Below are 15,773 nucleotides of genomic sequence, written 5' to 3'. Positions count from 1 at the left end.
GCCCTGAGTGCTCACTGGAAGGACAGATCCTGAAGCTGAGACTCCAATACTTTGGCCACCTCATGAGAAGAGAAGACTCCCTGGAAAAGACCCTGTTGTTGGGAAAGATTGAGGGCACAAGGAGAAGGGGACGACAGAGGACGAGATGGTTGGACAGTGTCCTCGAAGCTACAAACATGAGTTTGACTAAACTTCGGGAGGCAGTGGAAGACAGAAGTGCCTGGCGTGCTCTGGTCCATGGAGTCACGAAGAGTCGGTCACGACTAAACAACAACAAACTCACTCTTCTGCGAAAAGTGGATTTTTGGCAGGGGGGCAGTTAGGGAGGTTAGGTGGCTATATGGAGAAAGAGGAATTGCCAAAAACTGCCTTCTCTGCTTTTGCTCTTGTGAGCATTTAGTTCAGAGAAGTCTGCTCTGAGCAAATTTGGATCTAACTCAATGTTCCACAAGGTGTCTGAGAAACATTATCCCCTTCCTGACCAGCTGACATGGAGGGGGGCAGCATCATAAGCTGCTTTTCTTCCTTATAAAGTGACCTCATGTTTACACTTTCTAAACAGATGAACATTTGTTTCATTTCTGCGTGAACCAAACATAGTAGCACCAGTAATTTGGAACAATGTTTCTATTGCAAGCAGACAAGTATCTACAATCCTGATAGTTTGTTGCCTACGTAAAACATTTTCATTTTCCTCATTAGAGAATGAATTTTATTCAGTGTTGGTTACTTGTTGTGCATTTTTGATAATTATTTAATTATATACCACCATGATATTTATTATGAGCTGGTGGTTTATAAATATTCTTAAAAAGTAAAAGCAAAATGTGGTCAGTGACTGATTAACTCCTGTTGCAGAAGCAGAAATGTCATTTAGCTACTTTTGTAAGTACCTTGGAACATTATGTAATAGAAAACTATTGTGACGTTGATAAGATGCCCAAGGGAATCCTATATAATAAACCCATTGTGGTGAAAGGCTATACAAGCTTTGGAGTTTTCCAGTCACAAGTCCTTGGCTTCCAAGCCATGTTTACTACTTTCCTTTTGAAAACCTTGGAAGGCTTGCTTTTGAAGCAATTACTTTTATTTCCTAATGAGACTATAGTGTTGTAATGCTATAAGCCAAAATAAAACCATTTATAGATCTGAGAAAATGACAGAGTAGTTAAAATACTGAGTATGACTTCCTTAGCGTGGAAGAAGAGTATAGTTCAGATGGAAGAAAAGTATAGTTCAGGCTACATAAATTCAGGGTTTGGAAGGACAGTTCCTATATACTTCTTGAGCTAAAAATTACTCCTCAGAAACAACTGTCATAACTGCAGTCTTTTGATACTTCTTTTCCACAACATGAATGGTAAAATTTTAGGAAAGCTTTCAGAAAAGAATATATTTAGTATCTTATTTCAGTAAATATTTCATGTAAGTAATTCCATGGCAGCCTTGCAAAATAACCCAACAAAAGATACTGTAGAGTTTGCACATATATTTCCTAACCTGCATATGTTCGTAGTCTGATGGAAGCCTATTTTCTTCATGAATGGGAAACCTGATCACACAGGGCACACAGTCTGCTTTCCTTTGTTGATGTCCCTTACAAAGTTTGGGGGTACGACCTGTGAGGGACCTATGGATTAGGCTAGCAGTTGGCTCCACCTTCCCCATTGACACAATTGCAATAACATCAAGGGGACTACCTGAAAGGGGTTAATCAATAATATTCTTATTCAAAGAGAACTGGTCCTATATTGTATTTATTCATGTATTATATGTATTCATTTTGTCTCTCACACAGTGCACAGAATCTGATAAGAACATAATAATAATAAAATATAATAATACACCCATCCACTTATATGGAACTATTTAAAGGAACTTTGTTATAAGAGTAGGATATAGCTATTTTTTAAAGAAGTTTCTTTTTACATGCCCATTTTAAAATAGAAAAATGAACACCAAGATTGTAACAATTATTTTTGCAAAATATGAGCATGCCTCTTTTGAAACAGAGAAACGAATACTATAAACGGCACAAAATCAGAAGAAATTCATGTGACTATACATACCAAGGAATATTAGAAGCACGCCTACTATGATCTGAAGTGAGAGTGAGATGCCGATGAGGACAACAAGTGGAACGTAGGTTGAAAAGGTAGGTCCTTGGTCCACAACTGCTTTGAGCTGGGATGCATTTGCCATAAGCAAAGCAATGTCCAACATACTTTCTGCTGCGCTCTTCTTATTGGCATAATGGTTGATGTTAATTTGTCTGTTTCTCTGCAGCCATTGTGTTCGAGGCTGAAAGGCACAACATTTCAAAGAGTCATGATTCAGGCAGCATTAGAAGCATGGTCAGAGTGTGATAATACCCTGTTTCCTATCAGCTACAGCTGTGCTTAAAAGTACCGGTACACTGTATGGGAAGCAGGTTGCACAGAATACAATTCAACTAAGCAAGCAAAGAGCAGTGCTTTGAGCAGTGCTGAGATGGGAAACCCCATATAAGCCCTTCTGTGTTCTCTGGCAGGACAGTGTGACATAAATACAGAACACCAACTGGTCATGGTTGTTTCATGTTTGAGAGCAGCTCTCCTTCACCGTTTGAAAAGTTATGTTCTAGGAAAAAGTAAGATGGATATTCGTGTAAAGTCCTGGTTAAACTGTAGGAAGTAAGAGCTTCAGAACTACTTGGAGAAAGTTGCACTGTTTGACAAAGATAAGTTTTATACTCTGCTGCCTGTAGCTATTTTTTAAATCACCAAACATGCCCCATCACAATAGCAGAATGAAGTTTATTACCACAATTTGGTTTACACTAACAAGTTTAGTTAGGGTTGCCATATTCCAAACAGTGAAACTCTGGACAGAAAAGTTGTGGCGCTTTTTTTTTCTTTTTCAAAGTTGTCAAGCTTTTCTGGCAAAATCACAAAAACTTGCCTTTTTTGGCAATTTTAATGGGCTGCCATGTGGCCAGATTTTCCTCGACATTTCAGTATTCCAAATAGGAAGTATGGAAACCCTATTAGTGTTGAGATTTGTCCTTTCAGATATTTGATGAAATCTTCCGCAAGTTATGCATTTCATCAGACCTTAGGTTTCTAAAGAGTCACACATTGCGCCACGGATGCCCTCAGCCTGCCAGCCAATCTGTGGTGAGCCCAACCACCCCCACATACATACAAAGTGGTTTCACTTTTGCCTTTGTCGGCTCGTCCCATCCCAGCTGCCAAGACAGATGGCCCTTCCTTCACTGTCCCCTCTCTTTGAATATTCCAAAGGGAAGAGTGCCCCCTCCATGTCTGTGTTGGGCTGCAGCACCAGCCCTTCCCTCTCTCATGTGCTTCCGTGCCCCAGCATTTATGCCACCTTGCTGCTTCCTATAACTAGTCATGTCTGCATCCTTTCCCTATCCCAGTGTCTTGACATTTGTTTGGAAGAAACGGTAGTTTGGGTCTGTTCTAATACTTATGGTAAATTAATTCCTGGCACAAGGTGGAATTAAAATCAGGTTGAATGAGAGATTTCCTATCAAATGACAATGGCTGATCAGAAGCTTCTGCTCACAAATCATTGCTCCTCTACCTCTGTTGAATATCTGAATATCAAAGGATATTGTGGGCCTCACCAGCACATCAGCAACCTGCTTGAGGCAAATGCGGTTTCCCTCATGGGAAGGTGCTCATGGGAAATGGAACATTGACCTGTCCATCAAGAGCTGGTCAATTTCAGTTTACCAAACAAAAAGTTAACAAGATGTGCAATTAAGCATCCAGTAAGCTTGTTAATTGTGCCACCACAGATCATGTATTTACAGTAAAATGTAGTTGGAGATTCTTCCTAACAGCATAAATCAGTTTGATGGGGTTTTTTTTCTGCTGACTTGCAACATCCCCTTCTCCTTTCTTTTACTTTTATTTGAGCTCTAAATTGGGGGTAAGGAACTCTCCTTGAGAAGCGTGACACTTCAGTATTGCTGCAATGCAATGCAATGTGCAGTGAGGGGGGTTTTTGTGTGTGTGTTTTTGGAAATTTCCTAGTATGACTCATGCTTTTCAGTTTACAAGAACATACTTTCTGTGCAGAAAGAAGTTATATGACTAGTTACAAAACATAAAAGAAGTCAGTGTTTCACACTAATGGAAAAAAGATGATTTAATAGGGTAAATTTGCCCTAATTTCAGGGTATCTTCCTATATACATAAAAACGTATGACTGTCATCACGCTAGCACTCTTGTGCACATGCGCAGCTGGCCAAAGAGGGTCCAACTTTGGCATTTGTGTGTGAGAGGAGAGGGGACCAAGTTGTCCCGAGAGAAGACTATCAGCTGCCAGTGGATCTTTTTGCCATTAAACCAGGGTCAGTTCCACAGGGACCTTCCTGAATGAAAACAGCAACATGCTTAAAGGTATGCACAGATAGTACATCTTTCCCTGGGCAGGCAGAGGCTTCAGGAAAACAGGAGTGGCATATATGGTAGGAGAAGGAGTACACATGTACCTCCCCTGACCCATGGGAGCCACTGGGTGGAAAAGAAGCAACAGCTCTCTGGTCATGACAGCTCTCTTTTTTGCATTTCTTCCTGCCCAACACACCTCCTGATGGGTGGAATGGAATAGGATGGGGTAAGACAGGGCTAGGAGAGGAGACAGGAAATGATTAGAAGCAGTTATAAGAGCAGGACGCAAAAGCTGCATTGGCTCTGCAGAAAGGAGGAATGGGAGAGCTTAATGCCAAAGGAACAGAGCTGGGGTGGTGAACTTTGTGGGCGTCTACGAAGCAGAGACTGCTGGGAACAGGATGCTGTGCCATGTGAACTTTTGGTCCTACTCCATCAAGGAAGCTCTGAGTTGTGGGGGAAGTGAAACTTCAATGTGCAATATTTTGGCAAGCATTTCCCAACATTTATGTTGTTAGCCGCCCTGAGCCCGGCTTCGGCTGGGGAGGGCGGGATATAAATAAAATTTATTATTATTATTATTATTACTTAATAAACAGGTTTCTGACCTTTTTGCAGAATATACACACTTGGGCAGACCTTCCCTGCAATCAAAATATCTAAGGCTAAGAGGGGACCCCAATATCCAGACCCTGAAAACTTTCATATATATATTTCCAAGATACACATATGTGCAGCATGTACAGTACTTTCATCCTACTGTCATCTGGTAAACACTGGCCCTGGATCAGCAAAATCTCATTAAACATTTCAAGCCTATGAAGAACTTGTGGGGGGAAATGAATAATGTTTTATGGTTGAGTTTTAGGAGCTGGACAAAATCAGATGTTATCTTGTTTCATAGGAACAGGATGCAGAAATTCTCTTGTTCCATTATTGACTCTGGTGAAACAGATTTTGCAGAGTTTTGAAGCATTACAGAAACATTAAAATCTGTGAAGAGACAGCAGTGGATGAGGGTGACACAACACAGAAGACAACAAAGCTTCTATGGCGCCATCTGGAAAATAAATATATTGTCTTTTTCCAGCCATTAGCATTCCACTACATTTTTGCTTTCTTGCCTCACTAAAGAGGTACAAGTCTTCTTGTTAATATAAACCATGGGTAGGCAAACTAAGGCCCGGGGGCCGGATCCAGGAATCAGTGTATTTTTACATGAGTAGAATGTGTGCTTTTATTTAAAATGAATCTCTAGGTTATTTGTGGGGTGTAGGAATTTGTTATTCCCCTCCCCCCAAGGTCTAAGGGACAGTGGACCGGCCCCCTGCTGAAAAAGTTTGCTGAACCCTGATATAAACTAAATGCATGTGTTTCCCCACCTCCTTGCTACTGCCCCATCCTGCCCCCCGCCCCCCGTTATTAGAACTTTTTTTCAAGTTACATTGGTTTTTGTGCAAATTCACCCACTTTTTATTCCCCTAATTTTTAAAACCATCTTTTTGCACAACTGTGCATGTGGGATGGTGTAGGGTGGGGCATACTCCTTGTTAAAGTGAGGTCAGGGGTCTTGATTTGTTAGTATATTTATACATTGTCCAAGCAGCTCAAGACAGCATACACCATCCACTTTATCCTGATAACAGTCTGTGAGATGGCTTAGGGCAGCTGAGGTCACCCATTAAGCTACATGGCAAAGTAGGTCTCATTTGAATTTGGGTCTCCCTAGTCTAACGCTCTAACCACTGCACCACACTGACTTTTCCCCCTGCTCCCTCTGGGCCCATGAACACAATCTGCCCTGCATTTTAAAGAGATTTGTAAATGACCCTTCATAGTATTTATCCAGGTTTCTAACAAGAATATACATTTCTGACGTCTTTTTGGGATAAACAAGTGCATACATGAAGAAAACACACAAATATTATCTGTTGGACAAGAAGTGAAATAAAATTAAATGCTGCAAACAACAAAGTCCAGTACTGAGATACTTTTTTCTTTTTTAGGAAGTGAGGCAGAGCTGGGCATCTCCCTCCTGCCTAATTCCCAGAACAGGAAAATGTTTTCATTTCTGATTGCTTGCATCAAAACTGCTGAAACAGCGGGGTAGTGGGGAAAAGAACTGAGACTTTTGTTTGAGGGAGATATTACAGGGAGGAGGGAGAGAACATGCCAGTCGGGCATGTATCTCTGCCAGGGTCCTACTCGAGTGTAGGACGAAGTGCCTCCCTGCAGCTCCCCATTTCAACCTGAAAGAAAATCATTTCCCACTCCTTATTTTGGGGCTGTATGTTGGTCTTCACAATTATAAGCCTATGATTAGCAAACATACATTTTAATACTAACTGCTTTTCTGGTGGATTAGACATCTTGTTTACTTATAATGTTTTTGGAACCATGAGATGTACAGAATTATTTTATTAGCTTTGAAACTGTGATCTGTGTTGTTTGGCTCTTCCTTGTTCTCTTTTTAACTTGCTTTTTCTTCTAGAAAAAGCTTTACATCTGTTAAGCACTTAAAAGCGGTGTTTTGGGATGTGGGTGGGTATTGTTCTGGTTAGCATCATATGCTCTGTTCCCATCAAGCATATGTTTTCTAAGAGGATAGAATTAAAAACATTTAATCTAATAAAATTGGCATCAGATCCTTCAAAAACCTAAATGAAATGCGTTCATTTGAACCACTCACAGGAATATGTGCAGTTAATTCACAAGATCGTTTCTACGCTAAAAATCTTAATCATTCATTGAGCTGAAAATAGCTTTCCCATTTTAAAAAATATAAGAAGCATGCATTGGATTGGGGGGGGTGGGGGGCAAGGAGGAATTTTCCCACCTTCCTCCCCCTTGTTCCACTACTTTCTAGTATTTTCAAAATTCCACACTGTCTTTGGTTGATAACTCTACCAATAAATTTGTTTAAATGTAGGTAAAGAAGCAAAAGGGGGAAGGGGACTCCCTCTTTAATACTGCCATTCCACACTGGAAGAAAAAGAGGAATGCAGTTTTTTCTTACTATCACGCTCATCTGCTTCTTATTCACTTTCCCAACTTCGAGCATTTAAGAGCTAAGGCAGAGCTATATTATTGGGATGTGAAATGGCTCCTCAAGGTAGTATGGCCCTAAGTAAGCATTGTGTAATATTTGTCATCTATAAGTTAAGCCCTGGCTTAAACAGAATCAAGACCTGAACTGCTTTTAAGATTACAGATAGGTAGCCGTGTTGGTCTGCCATAGTCAAAACAAAAAAAAATTCCTTCCAGTAGCACCTTAAAGACCAACTAAGATAGTTCTTGGTATGAGCTTTCGTGTGCATGCACACTTCTTCAGATACACTGAAACAGAAGTCCCCAGACCCTTCTATATAGTGAGAAGGTGGGGAGGGGTATTACTCAGAAGGGTGGTGGGATTGGGTGATTGGCAGATAGCTGTGATGAGCCTGTTGACGACTCTTAAAGACTGCAATAGGCCTTACAGGAAAAAGCAAGGGGTGAGAAGGTGAAACCAGTAGGAGAACACTTCAATCTCCCAGGACATTCTATACAAGATCTCAAAGTAGCTGTTCTATTACAAAGGAATTTCAGAAATAGACTGGAAAGAGAAGCTGCTGAATTGCAACTTATCACCAAACTTAAAACCATGGAGAGACCTGGTCTGAACAAAGACATTGGATTTTTATCTCATTATACATGACAAAGCCATTTTTCACCTTCTCACCTATTGCAGTCGTTAAGAGTCGTCAACAGGCTCATCACAGCTATCTGCCAATCACCCAATCCCACCACCCTTCTGAGTAATACCCCTCCCCACCTTCTCACTATATAGAAGGGTCTGGGGACTTCTGTTTCAGTGTATCTGAAGAAGTGTGCATGCACTCGAAAGCTCATACCAAGAACTAACTTAGTTGGTCTTTAAGGTGCTACTGGAAGGAATTTTTTTTTGTTTTGCTTTTAAGATGTACAGTTAAACTCTAGCTATGTGTTTCTTTGCCTCTTCAGAAACCAGTGACTTTTTCCAAAAGCATATCTGAAAAACATAGTACAGATCAACATAAAGAAACAATTCACTTGTAGCAAATGCAAATTTATTAGAATTAAATTGGAAATCTCAAACATTTAATTACCACAATAAACTGCTTCCCAGAATACATGTCTTTTAACATCCATATTCTATTTAGATCTTTTTTTGTATTCTTAAGTAATGCTTAAGACTTTTGATCTGACCACCTCATCTGTCTCCTGAGAAATCTCTATGTGGGACAAGAAGCAACAGTTAGAACTGGATATGGAACAACTGATTGGTTCAAAATTGGGAATGGAGTACAATAAGGCTGTATATTGTCTCCCTGCTTATTTAACTTATATGCAGAATTCATCATGCGAAAGGCTGGACTGGATGAATTACAAGCCAGAATTAAGATCCGTATAGTTAAAGCTATGGTTTTCCCAGTAGTGTTGTATGGAAGTGAGAGCTGGACCATAAAAAAGGTTGATGCTTTTGAATTGTGGTGCTGGAGACTATTGAGAGTCCCATGGACTGCAAAAAGATCAAACCGATCCATCCTGAAGGAAATCAACCCTGAGTGCTCACTGGTAGGACAGATCCTGAAGCTGAGGCTCCAATTCTCATGAGAAGAGAAGAGTCCCTGGAAAAGACCCTGATGTTGGGAAAGATTGAGGGAACAAGGAGAAGGGGATGACAGAGGACAGTGTTCTCGAAGCTACCAGCATGAGTTTGACCAAACTGCGGGAGGCAGTGGAAGACAGGAGTGCCTGGCGTGCTCTGGTCCATGGGGTCATGAAGAGTTGGATACGACTAAACAACAACAAGAAGAAGACTTTTGATAGGAATTTGCACTAGGGAAGCTAGTAGGCCTATGGTAAAGTATGATTTAAATGCCGTATTTTTCCATCTATAAGATGCCCCATTTTTGGAGACTCAGATTTAAGAAAATGTGAGGAGATGTATCCATGTATAAGACTCCCCCTAATTTTTGACATTATTTTTAAGGGGGAAAACCTAGTCTTATACATGGAAAAATACTACAATGAGAAGATTTTCATTTATAAATAAAGCCTGTTAAAATATTTGACTAGAATCTAGAAGAAATGTGGACCATACCCCACTTCCCTGCTTCTCTACATGGTCCCCATGGAGACTTCCACGTTTAATGGTTGTAACGCTGATGCTGTGCCAAACCATAGATTTAAAGTAACAGATAGTTAGGCCATTAAAACTGTGCAGAACCACTCTAGAGGACTTGTCTACAAAATAGCTTCATCACAAAGAAGGTACATTGTAGGAATGGGGAATCAGGACAGACAAAGAGTTTGATGATCGAGAGGCGTTCCTCGAGAGACATTCCTTTTTTTGCCAGCCTCCAGAACCTCTCTTTTATTAAGTATTACAAAACATTGCCACCAATGTGCTGGTAGCTGATTGGTTAACATACAAACAAAGGAACTCATTGCTGATTGGTTAATATTTGCATAAGGCGGGTACAAGGCAGGATTACATATAAACATTAATCTTAATAGTTCAAAGACTGTTAAACAAGGTAGAGCTTAGACAGGTATGAAAGCTCTTAATCCACTTATAACTAAGATTGATTATAATATGTCTAAAGCAATTACTAATATTCTGATCATAGCATAAGAGCACATAATCAATTATATGCTGAAGAAGAAATATCAGGATAAACTTTAGGTGAACTAAGAAAAGGAATGTTGTGCATGGTACATCTTTGGTATGTGCAAGGGGGATTAAAAGGATAGCTATAGGATTAAAAAGGTGAAGCTTGAGTGTTTGAAGAAAGGCAAAAAGGGAGGGCAATAGTGATTCCCAGACTCTCCCAAAATCTCCCAGAATGCCACACAGAAAAGAACCAATGTTTTACTATACTGGTATAGAAAGAGAACATCCTTTCAGTACATAGAAGCAGCTGTGACACAATGGACCATTCACACCAGTACCTAACTATCTTTTGATTCTTTCACATCACACAGAGAGTTTCTATGCCAGCAACACATTTTTATGGCCGGTGCTGAGACAGAAACTCACTACAGAATAATTATGCGATAGATGATTGCACACAGTACATGAAGACTCCCATCACATGGAGACCATTTCCAGATTCTGTTTTATAAGGAAGGTAACATGTAGACATTCTCACTCCAAAATCCTGCATGTGTGACCTCATGGGGGAAAGTATAAGCTGCAGACTTGCTTATGCCAAGGCTGCACCTGGCCTTCAAATGTGAAGCTCAGTGGTTTTAAATGAATAACCCCACCCTGTGATAACAAACATTTGATTCAACATAGAGAGGGCTTGCGCCATTCCGTTAAAAGTACATATTTAAAAATCTCCTTTTTTGAAACGAATTTCAAGCAAACAAAACATTTTTTTAAAAGTATTCAGAGATTTGGATCCTGATTATGCAAACTCCAGAAACAGTACTCCTGAAGCTCTTGTACTAAGAAATAGGGAAAGGTTTGCAGGGAAATTGCTGCATTTCACACTCACAGCAGTGCAGTTGTGTCCTTGCATTATAGTAGATCCACATGTGAAAACATTCCCATCTGTGGGTCAGACTTCCTGAGATGAATGGCAGTTTCTCAAAATATGGCCTTTACATTTTATATCCTGTCTATATGTCAAGGACTTGATTTACTCAGGAATATTCTCTTGGCAGGGACGCAGGTGGCGCTGTGGGTTAAAGCCTCAGTGCCTAGGACTTGCCGATCGAAAGGTCGGCGGTTCGAATCCCTGCGGCGGGGTGCGCTCCCGCTGCTCGGTCCCAGCGCCTGCCAATCTAGCAGTTCGAAAGCACCTCCGGGTGCAAGTAGATAAATAGGGACCGCTTACCAGCGGGAAGGTAAACGGCGTTTCCGTGTGCGGCTCTGGCTCGCCAGAGCAGCGATGTCACGCTGGCCATGTGACCCGGAAGTGTCTCCGGACAGCGCTGGCCCTCGGCCTCTTAAGTGAGATGGGCGCACAACCCCAGAGTCTGTCAAGACTGGCCCGTACGGGCAGGGGTACCTTTACCTTTACCTTTTATTCTCTTGGAAGATGTTCCAAAAAAATCATATCCAGCAGAATCTTGCTGTGGCTTGTGGGCATACTATTATGTTGCAGAAGTACTCATGCCTGCACATGGACCTACATTTGCATAAGCTCAGAATATAAACAGGGATCTGAGTCATAAGATTAATGTTATGACACACAGGCATTTTCTAATGCCTTCACGCATGGAGTAATTAGCTGAAAGTCAAATTCTACCAGACTAGCAGTTCTGTGCTGCTAGCGATTGCTTTCATACAAATGAGAACCACTGAACTGTGTGCAGCTGCCTTATGAAAATGTATATATAATAAAAATGGTTAGCTAGTAAGCCTAATTGTTTAATTCTGCATGGTAAATTTGGTATGCAAGTATGCATTTCTGGCCCAACTAATATTACCACTGGCCTTCAGAATGCATTGAATTGGGCGGGGCGAGGAGGAGGGGGGAAGCTGGTGGAATGCAAAACTAAATCTTCCATAAATTATTGATTGATTGATTGATTGATTGTAATTGTTATATATTTAACTCACTCTGTCCATTCTTTACTTTCACACCTGATCAGAAGTTACTCAAAACACTCATGTGGGGCAGGGGAAGAAAAATGAGCTTGGGGGTGTGAACAGGATGCTTGGAGATATGTAGGCTACCACTTGCCAGTTAATTAGCAATTAACCCTTGCCTTTTAATTAGTTTGTTTATAAAAAAATACTTATATGCCAAATTTAATTTTAAAAAGCAGTTTTCAACTGTTATACAGACTGTTGTAAATAAAACCACATAATCCCCTCACAAATTAAAATCACAAATTACTAGCTAGCTATTGCAAAAAAAAATATTGTTCCTAATTGTCTGCATAAGCCTGGCAGCATAACAAAGTTTTCAGCAGACATTTAAAAGTTAATGCAGAAGGTGCCTGCCGAATATCTACTGGAAGAGCTTTCCACAGGACTGGGATGATAACACAAAGACTTGGTTTCATGTCGACATCAGATGAGCCTCCCCAACTCAGGACACAATCAACAGTGATCTTAGCGACAGAGCTGGGATATAAGGGTTCAGGTGATCCCTAAAGTACCACGGACCTCGTAAGTTGTTCAGGAATGCTGAACAGGTACTTCTCTATCCTAGGACAATATGATCTGCAGTATGACACTTGCTTTGTACTTGATCACTACCAGGGTACGACTCTAGTGATCACCAGTGGATCTCCACAGATTGTAGAATTCTCAAACCATCACTACTTCTAGTTCCTCTTTGCAATAATTCAGTGTCAGCTTATTTGTTTTCATTCAATTTTCCATGACCACCAAATCTCATTTTATGCTCTAAGACTGGTGTTCCTGGATGTGAAGAATATAGAGGTGAGTGTCAACAGAATGCTGCTAACATTGCACTCCAAAACTTCAGGCTCTCTCTACAAACGGTTTCATACAGATGTTAAAAACGGCTGGGATAAAACCATTTAAGTGCAGATAGTTGCAGGGAACTAAAAATAACAGTTGGCCGGTGGCTATTTCCGAAACTGTCCCATCAGAGAGAAGTGGAACCACTTAAAAGCAGTCCCCTAACTCTTGGCAGGTCGATCAGGTACTCAAGTGGAATGCCATGGTCTTCCAGATCAAAAGCTGTTGACAGGTCCAGTAAAATCAAAATTTTTTTACTACTTCTCAGCCTCTAGGCACCACTCATTCCCCATGGCAAATAAAGAAATCTCAGTCTGAGGGCCAAACCAGAAACCAGACTAAAGCATATCAAAAAAATGTCTGCCACCCAAAGTTGCTTAGAGTTGCAAAATAAACTACAAGTTCAATCACGTTTCCCCCAAAAAAGGTGAACTAAGAAACCAATCAAAAATTTGAGGATTCGCCACCAGCCAATAATCCGTTTTCAAGGCGGTTATGATGAGAACTCCCACTCTGATAGGCTTATGCTTAAATTTTCTTAGACAAAGAGGAGATTGTCTTGAAACACCACGCTTACGAACTGAAAGCCCTTCTCTTGAATCTATGACGGGGGAGGGGGGATTCAGTAGTTGCTCAGTAGTAACTGAAATGCATTCTGTGACTTAGAGGCATTTTCAAGTGTCCACAAATCTACTCAATAAATCACCAGGGACAAATGCTTCTAATCTTCTGAAGAAGAGAACCCAGCAGCACATATCCCCTCCTTGGAGTATTCTTACCCTATTCTAACAACATGAGAAACACCCCCCAACCCCAAAATATCTTCCAAACTCTAGGGCAAAAGCAGGTGACTTGGGAGACAAACAGGGGTTTATTTCTAAGGTTTGAACAAGAGAACATCTTGTTGATGTTCTCTAAAATCCAACACAAATGAAAGAAATCCTCACCTCCCTCTCCCAAGTCTTCTGCACTTGCCAGTGGAACTGGGTGAGGAGAGGAAGTTGGTGGTGGGAGCAGGAGCTGACTAGGAAGCCAAAGCCTTGGCCTTGGAATCTATGACTTTGAATCTGTTCCACCTTTGTTGTGTGTTGTTTTGAGCTGTAGCACTTAAAATAAATGCCAGGGCTGAGCCCTGGTGCACCCTAGCACAAAGGACCTCCTGCCCTTTTCAGGCAGGACAAACAGCTCCAATGAGCAAGTGGATACCAGCTCCCCATCCAGCAATATCTCACATCAGAGGGAAAGGGGAACTGAAATTGGATCTAAGGAAATTTGACAAGAGGAAGGGCAAGCTTTCGTATGAGAATCAAAACAAAGTGAGCAGGGCAGGGCAGGGCAAACAGTACCAATGTAATATAATAAAATTTGTTGACAAGCTGGAATGCTTGCAGAGGAGGGCAACGATGATGATCAAGGGTCTGGAAAGTAAGCCTTATGAGGAGCGCTTGAAGGAGCTGGGTATGTTTAGCCTGGGAAAGAGGAAACTGAGAAGAGATATGATGGCCATCTTCAAATATCTCAAGTGCTGTCACATGCAGGAGGGGGCATGCTTGTTTTCTCCTGCTCTGGAGGGTAGTACTCAAACCAATAGCTTCAAATTGCAAGAAAGGAAATTCCAACTAAACATTTGGAAAAACTTCCTGACAGTAAGAGCTGTTCAGCAGTGGAACAGGCTCCCACAAGGCATGGTGGACTCTCCTTCCTTGGATGTTTTTAAACAGAGGTTGGATGGCCACCTGTCATGGATGAATCAGTGTGTTTTTACAAGAGTAGAATGTGTCCTTTTATTTAAAATGTATCTCTGGGTTATTTGGGGGGGGCATAGGAATTCGTTCATTTTTTAAAAAAATCTAGTCTGGCCCCCTGCTGAAAAAGTTTGCTGACTAGGAGGATGGACCAGTGCTTCAAAACAGACTTTCAGTGAAATCAGGTTCTGTTGCCACAGATACCTCCACACCTCCTTTCTAAGATGGTAACTGGGTGGGTCATGGGGGAAACACAAGTAAACTCCAGTTGGCAAGCCCTCAGCTTAAGGACATGAATTCCTCCTGGGCCTGATGCAGTTCCCTGCTCATTTTGAAGTCTACATGTCACCTGATCACTTCTTTACATTCTTTTGTAGATCAGTAGAAGAAAGCTATCCTCTGGCTCCTCGTCTTTCGGGCTATTTTCATTTCCAACACTCTTCACTGTGACAGTGATGGGCAATAATAATAATAATTTGTACCCCACCCGTCTGCCGGGGTTGCCCCAGCTGCACTATGCAAAAGCAGCTGTGAGCGCAGCAGAACTAGGGACCACAAATATCCTGCCAGCCTGGGCCCAGAGGTTCCTTCCCTCCTCCGTCGCCCAGAAGCCGCCCTCGCTGTTTACTCCCTGCCCTTCCCTGGAGGCCGAGATTTGTGGGAGGCTGGCTGAGATTTCCGGGAAATCCCTGCCAAGCAGCAGCCAGGCTGGCACTGACCTCACCGCTTTCCTAAAGGCTTTTCGGCCAGGCAAGACAGGTCCGCTCTACGTCCCCGTCCCCGTCCCCGCCAGCTGCCTCCCAGAGCGGACTTTTGCCCGTTTTGCCGCCCGGGAAACAAGCAAGGCCCCTCAGGGCGCGCGGCGTCTGAAACGCCAGCTCCCCGTCGCCTGCGGCTTCGCCTGCCTTCCTCTTCTCCCTCGGACTCAAGAGCCCGCGACGACTGCAAAGCCCTTCCGCGCGCGCGCACTCCTCTCCCTTTCCCCCGGGGCGTTCCTTACTTGCTCCGGCGGCGTCGCGTCGCCGTTCTCCACGGTCAGCCCATTCATCTCGTGGGTGTCCGTAGGGGAGTCCATGTCGCCGCTGCTGCTGCTGCTGCTGCGGGAGCTGCCCTCTCCGCCTTCCTTCCTGGAATGGGAGCCGCAAACCCGGGACGTCTTC

At 42.1% G+C, this 15,773-nt stretch overlaps 1 protein-coding gene and 1 long non-coding RNA gene across 2 annotated transcripts in view; both read right to left on the bottom strand.

Annotated features, from left to right (window-relative positions):
• The window catches only part of LOC307209742, a 4,779-nt gene extending 3,975 nt beyond the window's left edge, over positions 1-804 (bottom strand). Inside the window, exon 1 of the long non-coding RNA XR_013835740.1 lies at positions 280-804. This is a non-coding gene — a long non-coding RNA (uncharacterized lncRNA). The remainder of the gene's footprint in view (positions 1-279) is intronic.
• Positions 1-15,773, bottom strand: part of NINJ1 (ninjurin 1) — a 27,074-nt gene extending 11,301 nt beyond the window's left edge. The window contains exons 1-2 of the mRNA XM_079965109.1: positions 15,614-15,773; positions 2,070-2,301 (exon numbers count right to left, since the gene is read on the bottom strand). Of these exons, the coding sequence (XP_079821235.1) occupies positions 2,070-2,301; positions 15,614-15,688 (307 nt within the window). The 5' untranslated portion in view covers positions 15,689-15,773. The remainder of the gene's footprint in view (positions 1-2,069; positions 2,302-15,613) is intronic.

This window comes from Podarcis cretensis (assembly GCF_951804945.1).
Source record: "Podarcis cretensis genome assembly, chromosome: 2".
In the NCBI taxonomy this organism is placed as follows: Eukaryota; Metazoa; Chordata; class Lepidosauria; order Squamata; family Lacertidae; genus Podarcis; species Podarcis cretensis.
The sequence above is the reverse complement of the archived record's forward strand: the minus strand, read 5'-3'. Positions and strand labels throughout refer to the sequence as shown.